Consider the following 14,693-nt stretch of genomic DNA (forward strand, 5'->3'; position numbering starts at 1 on the left):
TGAATATATACTCGATGTTAACAAATTTCTCTTCATCAGAAACACTTTCCTTGCCATTGCCAGTCTACATTTTGTATCCTCTCTACTTTGACCATTATCAGTTATTTTGCTCCACATATAGTAAAACTCCTTTACTACTTTAAGTTTCTCATTTCCTAATCTAATTCCCTGGGAATCACCTGATTTAATTCGACTACATTCCATTATCCTCATTTTGCTTTTGTTGATGTTCATCTCATATCCTCTTTGCAAACAGTTTCCTATAATAAGGGCAAACGTAAAAGTGCAACGAATAAAGAAGATCAGAAAAACTGATTTTGAAAATTAGGTGATTCTATATTAAAAAATGTTATTGTGCTGGACTGTAAGATCGATGTTCGACTTGGAATTCGATCGCATCAACTCGTCAAACATTTTAAGAATGTATTTTGTATGAAAAGAAACACGGGCGGAACTGGTAACAAAACTTTAAGCACCAACGATTACAGAGGTGTCTTAATCCACATGGGCTCAAACTCCATTCGCAGTAACAGTGAGGAAGAAATCTTGAATGAAACACGGTATCTGATTAGATCGATGAAAACTGTATACTCAACATCCAGGCTGGTAATTAGTGGAATTATTCATCGAAGATCGGTAAGTGATACTTACATCAACAGGATAAATACCAGCATTAGGGAACAGTGCAACGGACTCTGTGCAGTATTCATTGACCCAAACAAGTTCTTAAACTAGAAGTGTCTGGGAAAAGACGGCCTGCTCTTGAATAGATTAGGCTCTGTGAATCTTAGTAAAATGTTCATAGACGTGTGTGAAATCCTAAGAAGCAAGGGAAACTAATTCATTCTGATAGGGGTGACAAAGAAAAAACTCAAACTGAAAATAAAATGTTTAGGTACCCAACAAAGGATGCACGTGAAATAACCAAAAACAAAAATGATCTATTGCTGCACTGGAATGTAAATGGCTTAGGGGCAGAACTACCAAATCGTAAATACTAAAAAAATCGACGAACTAAAAGTTCTGCTTTCAGAATCTGTAAATATTAAAATAATCTGCCTAAACGAACACTGGTTAGCAGAAGATATTATAAAAGTATTAAATAGTATTAATAATTTTAAGGTAGCTGCTGGCTTTTGTAGAATAAGCAAATCTTGTGGAGGCTCCTGCACTCTTGTCAATTCTTCTGTAAGTTATACCGTAAGAGAGAGTTTTAATTATTTAAATGAAGAGTGCGTGTTTGAAAGTTGCTCTGTAGAACTAAATGATCTGAACACACTGGTTATAGCAATCTACAGAATTCCTGGATGTGTGGTAACAAAAGTGTTCTTAGCCAAATTCGAAAGCTTCCTAGAAAATGTCAAGAAAAGAAAGTGAGAAAAAAGTTGCTGTAGCAGCAGACTTCAACTTTAATGTCTTAGTTGAAAGCAATGATTCCACAAAATTTCGTGACTTAATTCAGAAATCTGGTTTCAAGCTAAACTTTTCTGAAGGCACTAGGGAAAACAGCAGATCAGTGACCTGCATTGATGATATTATTACCAACTACAAATTTGACACTGGAAATAAGCACAGATACTGCTTAGACTTGGGTATTTCAGATCACTCAGCTCTGTTTATTGAGCTCCCAAAAGCAAATAACCTAAATCCTCCAGAAGTGTATTTAAAAATGGATCTCAGTAAAAGTAAAATGGATTTATTGTGAAGTAAATTAAGTATAATAAGCTGGCCTGTGGACCACAATAGTTCAAGCTTGATAAACTATGACAAATTCTTAAATTGCTTCTTAGAGGTATTTAATGAAACATTTCCTCATAGATGTAAGCAAAAGATAGTAAATGGTAAACTCAAATGGGTTACAACAGGAATAATAAATTCTAGTGCCAGAAAGAGATACAACAGGAATAATAAATTCTAGTGCCAGAAAGAGACACCTCCACAATGAGTTAAAAATCAAACAGAATTCCGGATTTTATTACTTATGTCAAACAGTATAAATCTGTATTTAGGAAAGTTGTAGTGACAGATAAAAGAATGGCAAACAATGAATTCATACAAGAACACAGAAAAAAGACAAAGGCAGTGTGGTCAGCTGTTCAGTCTGAATTAGGAGCCAAAGTAAAAATTCATTAGATTTTGAAAATTAAGACGTGATAATGAAATTATAGTAAACCCTGTTCAGATGTCAAGTTGTTTCAATGAATTCTTCCTAAATGTAGTAAGTTCAGATGTGGATATGACATTCTATCAAGGCATCCCAAATTTGGAAAACAGCTAGAACACATCTTTTAAACATTTTGAAAAAATCGCCCAAAGGATGTGGAAAAGGCAATATTGGCTCTAAAAAACAAAACCTCATGTGGGTGGAATGAAATAACATCTGTAATCAAGTATGTGTAAGATATTATTTCTCAACCACTGTCACTTATTATAAATAAGTTTTTTGAACAGGGATTCTTTCCACATGTATTGAAATATGCTGAGATAAAACCTCTATTCAAGAAAGGATCGACAGAAGATATGGGGAATTACCACCCTCTGTCTCTCTTGCCAGTCTTCTCTAAAGTCTTTGAAACGATTGCAGCAAAACAAATTAAGACCTTTCTTATTGTAAATGATATAATTTTTAAAAACCAGTTTGGATTCCAACAGGGTAAAAGCACTGTGAATGCTATAAATGAATTTATCCAAAAAATATGCTCCACGTTAGATAAGGGTAGAAAGGTCACAAGAATATTCTGTGATCTAACTAAAGCTTTGGATTCAGTGAACCATGCATTACTCCTCCATAAATTACAGGTGTATGGAATCAGGGACACTGGTTTAAAATGGTTGAGCTCTTACCTGTCAGGTAGGAAACAGAGTAATTTTAACTTCAAATGGAACCAATTATTCCTCAGACGGGAAAACAGTTCCCTAGGTAGTCCCACAAGGTCCGATATTGGGTCCCATCTGTTTCTTTTTTACGTAAATGACCTACCACTTGCTATTGATGTTCATTCCGTCTTATTTGCTCATGATACATCAGTTCTAATTGAAAATGAAGTATCTGAAAGTATTCCAGAAAAAGCCAAAAATAATTTAGAAAAACTCGAATCTTGGTTCTATCAAAATGGACTAAAACGAAATGTAACTAAAACCAAAATGATGCAATTTGAAGCTAAATCAGTAGGAAAGGACTGAAATAAAGATAACTTGCAATGATCAGGATATCACAGAAGCAAACCTTGTGAAGTTTTTAGGCCTAAATCTTGACAAAAATTTAAATTGGAAGGTACAAATAGATTACTTAGCAAATAAACTGAACAGCTTGGCATTTGCAATGTGCATTTTGTCAGGTGACACAAACATGGATACCAGAAAGATAGTTTATCACGGCTACTTTGAGTCAATTATTCGTTATGGCATAATCTTCTGGGTAAATTCAGCCCTCACTTTACATATATGAGGTGGTGGTGTTCCTATATAAAAATCAACATACACTAGACACTTTCTGTTTTGACCACAACTACAGCACTCGCCACAGAGATAACTACGAACTTCCAACACATCGTTTAAAACTTTATGCCCAAACGCCAGACTACATGGGGTTAAAAATTTTCAGTAAAATAAAAGGCAGCAATATATTTAAGATGGAGCTTGGTTCACTGAAAAGATTGCTCTTAACTCTTCTGGTGGAAAAGTGTTGTTATTCTGTCGATGAATTCATTGAGGACAGCTTCACAGTCTGAACACAGGGATTGTATTACATGTATTATTTTATGTACATGTGTAGCTGTAACTTTAGAAGTGTAAAATATAATGTAAACTTTTGTATTTCTCTTAAAAAAGTGAAAAAAGTTTATTTTGTGAACCTTGACATGTCTCGTGTACATCAAATCAAATGATTTGGAAATTGTATGTAATGAGATAAATAAATCACATTACACATAACATAAGACATAGCAAGACACAGTCCATTCTGTTCAATTGCTCTTCCAGGTCCTTTCCTGTCTGACAGAATTACAGTGTAATTGGAGAACATCAAGCTTTTTATTTCTTCTCTGTGGATTTTAATTCTTACTCCAAATTTTTCTTTTGTTTCGTTTACTGCTTGCTCCATATACAGATTGAATAACATTGGAGATAGGCTACAACTTTGTCTCACTCCCTTCCCAACCACAGCTTCCTTTTCATGCCCCTCGACTCATAACTTTCATCTGGTTTCTGTACAAATTGTAAATAGCATTTTGCTTCCTATATTTGACTCCTGTCACCTTCAGGATTTTTGGGATTGGAATTATTATATTCTTCTTGAAGTCTGAGGGTATTTCACCTGTCTCATACATCTTGCTCACTAGATGGTTTTGTTGTGCCTGGCTCTCCCAAGGCTATCAGTAGTTCTAATGGAATGTTGTCTACTCCTGAGGCCTTGTTTCAACTTAGGTCTTTCAGTGCTCTCTCAACTTCTTCACGCTTTTCATCTTCATCTACATCATCTTCCATTTCCATAAGTGCCCTCAAGTACATCGCCCTTTTATAGACCCCCTATGTACTCCTTCCACCTTTCTGCTTTCCCTTCTTTGGTTAGAACTGGTTTTCCATCGGAGCTCTTGATATTCATACAAGTGGTTCTCTTTTCTCCAAAGGTCTCTTTAATTTTCCTGTAGGCAGTATCTATCTTACCCCTAGTTATACATGCTTCTACATCCTTAAATTTGTCCTCTAGCCATCCCTGCTTAGCGATTTTGCGCTTCCTGTCGATCTCATTTTTGAGACATTTGTATTCCTTTTCACCTTCTTCATTTACTGCATTTTTATATTTTTTCTTTTATCAATTAAATTCAATATCTCTTCTGTTACCCACGGATTTCTACCAGCCCTCGTCTTTTTATCTATTTCATCCTCTGCTGCCTACACTATTTCATCTCTCAAAGCCACCCATTCCTCTTCTATTGTATTTATTTCCCCTATTCTGGTCAATCATTCCCTACTGAACTCTCTACAACGTCTGTTTCTTTCAGTTCATCCTGGTGCACCTCCTTAAATTCCCACTTTTTGCAGTTTCTTTAGTTTTAATCTACAGTTCACAACCAATAAATTGCAGTCAGTGTCCACATCTGCCCCCGGAAATGTCTTAAAGCTTAAAACCTGGTTCCTATAGGTCTCTTCCATGTATACAACTTTCTTTCATGAATCTTAAACCAAGTATTAGCCATGATTAAGTTATGTTCTGTGCAAAATTCTACCAGGAGGCTTCCTCTTTCATTCCTTACATCCAGTCCATATTCACCTACTACTTTTCCTTCTCTTCCATTTCCTACTGTCAAATTCCAGTCCTCCATGACTATTAAATTTTCGTCTCCCATAACTACCTAAATCATTTCTTTTCATGTAATCATACATTTCTTCAATCTCTTCATCTGCGGAGCTAGTTGACATATAAACTTGTACTACTGTGATAGACATGGTGTTTGTGTCTTGACTACAATAATGTGTTCACTATGCTGTTCATTCTAGCTTAACCATACTACTATTTTTTATTCATTATACTCCTTTATTACCCCTATTGGATTTTGTGCTTATAACCCTGTATTCACCTGCCACCGAACTTCACTAATTCCCACTATGTCTAACTTTAACCTGTGCATTTCCCTTTTTAAATTTTCTAACCTGCCTGTCTGATTAAGGGATCCCGGCAGAGTACACATTCTTTGTTTGTCTCACATTTTGATTTGTTATTTATTTTAAATTGATGTATACTAGGCAGCTTTTTCAGTAGTATAGAAAGAAAATGGAAAACATTTGGTTCCACTGCTGCAGGCACTATGCCGTCACGGGTCCCGAAGGAACGCTGTACGAGGGTGGGATCTACCACGGAAAGTTGGTATTTCCTAGGGAATTTCCATTCAAGCCGCCCAGCATTTACATGACAACACCAAATGGCAGGTGAGTAGGCGGCTACCAAAACAGCTCGCAATCTGATGTTTCGTGTTGGATCCTTCCACTTTCCAGTATCCTGTCTTTGTCTCATTTTTTGTAAGTGACAATTAAAAATTTGTTGCTGCCAAAATTCTACATCTGTATATGTACTTATAAGCAAGTCCACAGGGTGCCCACATAATCCCTTTCCACGTAAAATAAATGTGTTTAACAATCTAAGATGGTGATATAATGCAATAGGTTAAATTCTACTTGGCAAGTGATGTCAGAAAATGACACATGTAAAAGTTACAAAGATGTACAAACTTTCGGAGCCGGTGGCTACTTCTTCTGGCAGCAGGGTTGAGTGGGAAAGAAGAGGGATGCTGCAAAAGACTTGGCGAGGTTTAGCAAATAGGGAGCTAAAGAAAAGTAGCCCAGCACCCCAGGTTGGGGAGACTTCCTGGATGATGAAGTGACAAGGAAAGACTTTTTTTCTCTTTTCACCTTTGGGTGAGTAGATTTTTATCTGTCCAACTGTATATTTTCAAATATTGATTATTGCTGTAAAATGGTAAGATTATTTAAGATTTGAACTTCGCATCATAAATACTGATAAGGCAGTAGTGCTCGTTGTTTGAATTGCAGTGTGATTGTCATGAAACTGCCCAGGTAGGAGAATAAAGTCTATACATTGACCACTTTGTTATTTTCCGTCTTGTGTTCAGTGAAAAACAATGACAGACAGCAGAAACTTTGGAGATGTATTTAATGGCAAGTATTTTGAACAATAAATCGAAGCACAACAATGAAAATATTGCACAGGTGACCGGTAAGTTCACGGACGATGTGGTAAGGAGCCACCAAGTCTTCAGACTTGTCACGTCGGAGAAGAAAGCTGTGTGTCTGGAAAGTGTTTTGGATGCTTCACCACTCTGGCCGTCAGTCAGCTGAAGGGAAACATGTGCTGAAGTTTGTGCATTAGTGATCTGTTCACTCTGAAAGTCAATCAGAAAGTGTGCTGCAGAACTTGGAATGAAAAGCAGTACAGTGCAGCTTCATGTAAAAATGGACCTCGTCGTGTTAAGCATTCTTCACAGTGGCCGTCAATGAACTAACGCATACAGACAATATCTGCAAGTGCTACTAAAATTATGATGAAATAGCTGTGTGTGTAAAGGACTTTCAGTTCATTGTGGAGGGTTTTCTGGGAGGAGAAGTGTGACTTGAATATATGCCTCTGTATGTGTCCTAATCTCTCATCTTGCTCTCAGGGTGCCCACATAGGATATGAGATAGTGGCAGCAGAATTATTGTGTGGGCTTCATTGAGTACCAGTTTTTTTTTTTTTCGGTGTTCCTAACAGGGTTTTGCGAAAACAGTCATCGTCTTTCTTCTGAGGATTCAGATTTATGTTCCCCAGTTGTTTCTGTTACACTTTCATACAACCAGTACCGTCCCATTACAATCTAAGCAATTAGTTTGATGCCTGTTGTCATGTGTACTTGATAAGCATTGCAAACGTTGGAACATTACTCAAGAATTTGTTTCGCAGATATCTAGAAGGATATAAGATGACATTGATAAAACAAAACAAAGGTAGTGGAATGTACTAAAATCAGGTGATGATGAGGGAATTAAATTGGGAAGCAAGACACTAAAACAGTAGACAAGGTTATCTTTTTGGGCTGTAAGAAATGTATAATGGCCAAAGTGTAGAGGATATAAAAGTAGATTGGCAATAATAAGGAAACCATTTCCGAAGAGAAATTTGTTAACACTGGATATACAGGGTGTCCCAAAATAATGTATACACTCTTTGAAACTGAATATCTCTTTAATTAAAGGAGATAGAAATATGAAGACAGTGACTGTTCTCGAAAGAACAGATACCATTGATGACCGTGCAGCTTCTGTAGAATAAATGATAATTAATTGAAAACCCTCAGCTGCCGACAGGTGTTGTTGACAAAACTCGATGGGGACAGAGAAAATGTTTGCCCCGAAGGGGACTCGAAGCCGGGATCTTCTGCTTACATGGCAGATGCTCTATCCATCTGAGCCATCGAGGACACAGGTGAATAGGGACTTATACCTTGCATGCTTCCCGTGAGACCCAGATTTCCAACTGTCCACAATCTACAAACATAATGTTCCTAAAAGATACTTCACCCATCCATTAATTGTAGGATATAGAAATACAGTACAATGTTTGTGGTATACCTTAAGGTCCGCCTAAAGGTGGTAAATATTCAAAATGGCCTCCTTCAGCTGCAATACACCATTGACAATGAGAGAACAGAGTGGCATGCCAACTGTATTGCTCCTAATGAAATAGCATCACAGGCCTCCTCAATTTGCACTCTTAGGATCATCCAGTGTTTGTGGTCTTGTAGTGTAAACTGTGTTCTTGAGAGTACCCCACACCACAGACAGAAGTCTAGTCGAGCTAAATCAGGATAAAGCTGGAAACTCCAGACTCCCTCATTGTCTGTCCATCTTGCAGGGAATGACAAATACCCTCACATCAATGTGAAAGTGATGTGGTGCACCACCCTGTTGAAAGCAGTAATCTTCATTTTCCAAAAAGTCATTAAGACCAGGAGTTGTTCTATGCAACATTTCTAAGTAAGAGTCACCTGTGACAGTGTTTTCAAAGTAGTACAGCCCATTTAACCTCCCAGAAGACAGAGCAAACTAGATTCATACACCTGGTAGATTGACATGTCTTTCCTCTGTTACGTACGGGTTCTCAGTGGCCCAGTACACGCAAATTACGGTAGTTAATTGTTCCATTGAGTTCATCTGGCCAAAGAATTAGATCGTGGAAATGTTGCTCTTCTTCACATCTGTTAACGAACCACTCACAAAGTTCACTTCACCTATTGGGGTCATCCTCATTATGAGCTTGTAACATTACACGAGTATGTCCTATACAGTCTGACGTACTTTGTGTCACGTGAGTGTAGGGGAGTTGAAACCGGTAGTGACCCATGACGTCATATAAACTTGAGATTTTCTTGTATACGTGTCATTCATTTCTAAATTTTGTTGATTATTTACAGAGTAAAGAATTTAATTATGTACAACATTTAATAGGTAATGAGTTTTAATGAGATAGATATAAATATGATTTGACATAGCAAATAACCTTGTTGCATTATGCACCATATGTTTTCGCTTTGTAAGAAAAAAAAAAAACTTCCGTGTTGCTCGAGTGTGTTATCAAGTAGTCGTCGAGTGTGGACGCGCTGTAACTTTCATAAATGGGCATAGAATTGTTAATTTACAACCCATAGTTGATTTAAAAATTATTCTGGGGAACCACGGCCCAACTTTGGTGCAAACAAATGCATGCGAATTCTCAAATATCGGCTAACAGCTACTGCTCGGTTATAGGTGACAAACAGATAAGGCACACACATGTTGTCAGTGTGTAACTGAGGATTGTTTGAAGTGGTCCCATGAGGTATGCTCCGAAATGCGAGATCCTCTGTCGACAGCTGATTTTAAGTGAGCAGTCATTGTTGGCACTTGGTTGCAGATTATAGGCATCACAGGCAGATTTCAAATTAAAAAAAAAAAAGAATGTTAGGAAGAAAATACGAGCAAATAAAGAAGTCGATATGGTGATGAAAATGATGTGGCAAAGTATTAGAAATAAGAAATCTTTGAACAAAAGTAATAATCAAAACATTTTTGACTAGATTTAGAGATAAAAACAAATTATGCAACATTTGAGTAGATAAAATGACCTTCTTTATGTCATGTTCCTATGCTAACTAACAACACTAGATTAAATAGCTGTAAATACAACTGTTGTTACAGAGTTGCAGTGAGTAATTGCACTCTTTAAAACTTCAGCTTCATGCAATGTTGGGCAAAGCTTATCTAATAATGTAAGCCGATCTGCCAGATTATGGTAACTGTATATGTGATGCTGAATTATGTCTTTTGTGGAAGTGTCCAGTAGTGTTGGGTTAATGCTGCCTATGAAACTGTGTATGTCATTAACATCATTTGTGGTGTGTGTGTGTGTGTGTGTGTGTGTGTGTGTGTGTGTGTGTGTGAGAGAGAGAGAGAGAGTATGATTCAGGGTCAAAACACATCAATAAAGAAAGGTGGGCAAGGAATTGGAAGTGAACTGTCCAATTGTTGTGGCAGTTTGGCAATGATGAAAGGATTGGGGGTGATGTTGAACATTTTGACTGGAGGAAATCAGCTCCAACGTGTGGAGTGTCAACTGTCAAGTAATTTTAATTGGACTGTTGATGGATAGCTCACATAAATAATGAGGAGAGACGAGTAGAATTGGGGAGAAAAGAAATTTGTGTCATAACGTGACTAAAAGGAGGGATCGGTCGTTGGGATGCGTTCTGAAGAAGAGGGAGACAAGGAGATGAGTACAGTAAGCAGTTTCGAATGAATCTGGTTTGTAGTAGCTATTCAGAGATGAAGAGGCTTGCACAGGAAGGAGTAATGTGGAGAGTTGCATCAAACCAGTCTGTGGACTGAAGACCAGCACAGCATGAGATAGTGTCAATTAATCAACATAATAGGTGCACAGCACTTCTGTAGAACTCGTGTAGCAAGGGCTCCTTTCATGGACTGTACCTCTTCAATTTTCTTCATACTTAAATGGTTTGAAGCTCAGTGCCTGGGCATCAGTTTCCTAAAGCAGTAGGATAAATTTCTGTAAAACGCCTGAAAAAACCCTCGTTAAAAGGTTTCCGGGTGCTGTTAAGAGTAAATATTATAACATAAATAGAGCCACATGTAACTCAGTGTGCAATGTTGTTATTTTATTACCGTGAAAGTTGTCCGTTTGATTGTTAGTGGCAATTTTTTTAAATTAAAATGTTAATTGACAAACATTGGTCATGGAGAATAATATGTCTGCTTGTGTCTGTCTGTATATGTGTGGATAGATATGTGTGTGTGTGTGCGAGTGTATACCCGTCCTTTTTTCCCCCTAAGGTAAGTCTTTCCGCTCCCAGGATTGGAATGACTCCTTACCCTCTCCCTTAAAACCCACTTCCTTTGTCTTTCCTTCTCCTTCCCTCTTTCCTGATGAGGCAACAGTTTGTTGCGAAAGCTTGAATTTTGTGTGTATGTATGTCTGTCTCTGTTTGTGTTTCTATCGACCTGCCAGCGCTTTCGTATGGTAAGTCACATCATCTTTGTTTTTAAGAATATATATATATATAAAATAGAAGGAAACATTCCACGTGGGAAAAAATATATCTAAAAACAAAGATGATGTGACTTACCAAACGAAAGCGCTGGCATGTCGATAGACACACAAACTTCTAGCTTTCGCAACCAACGGTTGCCTCGTCAGGAAAGAGGGAAAGAGAGGGAAAGACGAAAGGATTTGGGTTTTAAGGGAGAGGTAAGGAGTCATTCCAATGCCGGGAGCGGAAAGACTTACCCTAGGGGGAAAAAAGGACGGGTATACACTCGCTCGCGCGCGCGCACACACATGCATCCATCCACACATATACAGACACAAGCAGACGTATATGTAAGGGTAAGTCTTTCCGCTCCCGGGATTGGAATGACTCCTTACCTCTCCCTTAAAACCCAAATCCTTTCGTCTTTCCCTCTCCTTCCCTCTTTCCTGACGAGGCAACCGTTGGTTGCGAAAGCTAGAATTTTGTGTGTATGTTTGTTTGTGTGTCTATCGACGTGCCAGCACTTTCGTTTGGTAAGTCACATCATCTTTGTTTTTACGCTTGAAGTCCACCCTCTTAAAACACCTAAATCTATACACCACAAGTTACTTCACAGCGTGTGGCGGAGGATACTTGTGATGCCGCTTACCTTTTCCCACTTTCCCTGTTCAATTCACAAATGACAAGTCGAGATTGATTGTTGACGAGTTGCCAGATGAACACTCTAAGTTCCCAGATTTTATTGCTGTGGTCACTTTGCAAGATGTGTGGGAGGGAGTAACATGTTTCCAGTCTCTTCTTGGTATGTACACCATCAGAAATCGAACAATAAACGTGTCTTTGATATGCAGTGACACCTTTGTGTCTGCTACTGTAGTTCATTGGGCATCTCTGTAATGTTCTCATGGTTACAAAATGATCGTGTGACTAAATCCATCTTCCTTCTCTCTTCTATTAATCCTACCTGGTATGTGTCCCAGACTGATGACCAGTACTCAGGAATCGACCAATCAAGTGTTTCGTAAGGCACTTCTTCTGTGGACAAATTACATTTCTTTGAGATTTTCCCAATGAATCTGCTTCACCCCCAATTTATTACATGTGATCTTTCCACTCTACGTCGGTCTGAATGGACACACGCACACACACACACACACACACACACACACACACACACACACACACACGGAAAAAAAGGAAGCAAACACACATCGTGCACACACAACTGCCAACTCCAGCATATCGGGTCGGCGGTGTGTGTGCGTGAGGTGTGTTTGCTTGCCTTTTTTTTTTCGTGTGTGTGTGTGTGTGTGTGTGTGTGTGTGTGTGTGTGTGTGTGTGTGTGTGTGTTTACTGACGAAGGCTGTGGCTGAAAGCTATATGTGTCTTTTGTGTCTTGTGGTAAGTAGCAATCTATCTTTTTCTACATTGTTGAAAAACTGAGGTTCCTTACATTTCGGATTGAAATGCGAAGACATTCTAGGTGTTACAGATGTTAACTCACCATTGCTGCTATTAGGTGGCCTCACTGTCAAAACTGGTCCTGCCTCATTTCACAGTTGGCACTTCTCCCGCGTTGTCGTTACCATTTGTTGCGTGCACATTTCCCTCGTCCCCAACCTGCTGAAACAGCTCGGCTCACGAGTGAGAGCCTGAGCAGGTGTGACTGCTCATGCTCAAAACCAGTGAGGTTGTTAGGCCCTGAACAAGATCTTTAAAGTAAATCGTAGAGAGTAATCGTCATGTAACACTTCAGAGGTGTATACTTACACCCGAAATTACATTTACATCTGTGGAAGATGATGGAGAATTGGGCTATACTGAGTAACTTGTTAGTTTCAAATAGAACAATACCAGATCTAATGAGACAGAAGACAACAATAGATGATTTTATTGTTGTTGTATTTGTTAGCTTCAGTCTGAAAAATGGTTTATTGCTTCTCTCCACACTATTACATCCTGAGCAACCCTCATCATCTCTACATAACACCTGCAGCCCATCCACTTGAACCTGCTTTTAGTAGTCAAGCATTGCTCTCTTCATGTAATTTTTATGCCTCCCCCCTTCTATACTACTGTTAATAGCAGTGATTATAAGTAGCACTTATTTAATCATGTGTCCAGCTAAGTTAGCCACAATTGGGATCCAGTGCTTGTGCGTGGAATGCAAGGCATGTATAATGTTTTTGAAGTGCAAAGTTTTGTGTTGCAGGTTCAAGACGAATACTCGGCTGTGCCTGTCTATCAGTGACTTCCACCCTGACTCGTGGAACCCTGCATGGAGTGTGTCCACAATTCTCACCGGCCTTCTTAGTTTTATGGTATGTCTGCTGCCTGTTTTGCAATTAGATGTCTCTTTCACTGTGTTGATGTGCAGAATGGGTTGTCTAGTGTTACTCTAACTGCAGTTCTCGCTGAAATACTTCTCGTCATGAGAGATTCGTCATAGTATGAGAGTGATGTAGTTTCTGCCATGGAATACTTAGCTCTGAAGCATTGAATCTCCTCCACCAATGAATTCCACTAGGGGACGCATATTACAGATTTGCCAGCCTTTTGGATGTGATGAAAACTTGGATGTTAAAATAATATTTTCCAACACACTGATGAATCTTTTTTTAACAGCAGACTTATTTTCCATAAGCATTTACAAAGATGTTGACACACAAACTGTTTCCTACCAACATGACTGACAAAACAGCAACTGTGATAGATTTTGCGTCATTACACAGGCTAAACAGTTACTGACTTACAGTGCTTTGCACTACTCAATATATACCCTATTTTAGAAATGTATATTCTTTGTCCTATTGTCGAAAACAGTTACATTTACTAATTTAGACTGAAAAGTTAATGATTTACAACAAATTGTTAGTACAGCTTTAAAGACGATAAGTAGTGATTCATTCTGAATACAAAAAAATACCTATCATAAAATTGCTATTTTCATCTTGATTTCACATCGGATTTTATTCCTAACAGTAATTACGGTACAGTACAAAATGCAATTTCAGGATAAAGTTCTGTATGATATTTTCATAGTAACAAAATTACTGAAAATTAGTAGTGTTTACATCAGAATGTTTGAGAATTGTTAGTGAAAAAGTTAAATACAAGTGATGTATTTTTTTTCCTAATTAATTATTGATTTAATTATGACATAGATATTTCTCTTAACGTGCAATCATGAGAATGAAATTACAAATTTTGTTGGAGTTCACAACAGGTTTTCTAACTAATTATGAGTTTCCGTTAATTACAGTTAAATGATCTGAAACAATTTTAATGATGTTGATTTGTTATGCAAGGGAACCATACAGTTTAATTTGCTGGTAGAAATTAAGAAAAACTGTACTTTCCATATTTGCTCATTACATATTGTGGGTCGGGTGGTGCACAATCTGCTACACTTTTTGTGGTATCGGAGAATACATTAACTACCCTGTAACTAGTCCTGTTACAATTGCTAGCCTACTTTCTCTCAGTTCGTGACACGACCCTTCATTAATTGTGACCAAAAAGGCAATTATAACACTTTTCTGTACAATTTTGTGTCTATTAACTATACGGAATTTAGAATGATACTTCAGTGTCGTTGCCCGTCCAGTATTGCTCCCT

At 38.0% G+C, this 14,693-nt stretch overlaps 1 protein-coding gene across 4 annotated transcripts in view; it reads left to right on the plus strand.

Annotated features, from left to right (window-relative positions):
* The window catches only part of LOC126427092 (ubiquitin-conjugating enzyme E2 J2), a 60,197-nt gene that overhangs the window by 8,847 nt on the left and 36,657 nt on the right, over positions 1 to 14,693 (plus strand). For all 4 annotated transcript variants that reach the window (XM_050089281.1, XM_050089279.1, XM_050089280.1 and 1 more), the window contains exons 3-4: positions 5,803 to 5,928; positions 13,288 to 13,396. In XM_050089281.1, the coding sequence (XP_049945238.1) occupies positions 5,803 to 5,928; positions 13,288 to 13,396 (235 nt within the window). The remainder of the gene's footprint in view (positions 1 to 5,802; positions 5,929 to 13,287; positions 13,397 to 14,693) is intronic.

Source organism: Schistocerca serialis, chromosome 11 (assembly GCF_023864345.2).
Source record: "Schistocerca serialis cubense isolate TAMUIC-IGC-003099 chromosome 11, iqSchSeri2.2, whole genome shotgun sequence".
NCBI lineage: Eukaryota > Metazoa > Arthropoda > Insecta > Orthoptera > Acrididae > Schistocerca > Schistocerca serialis.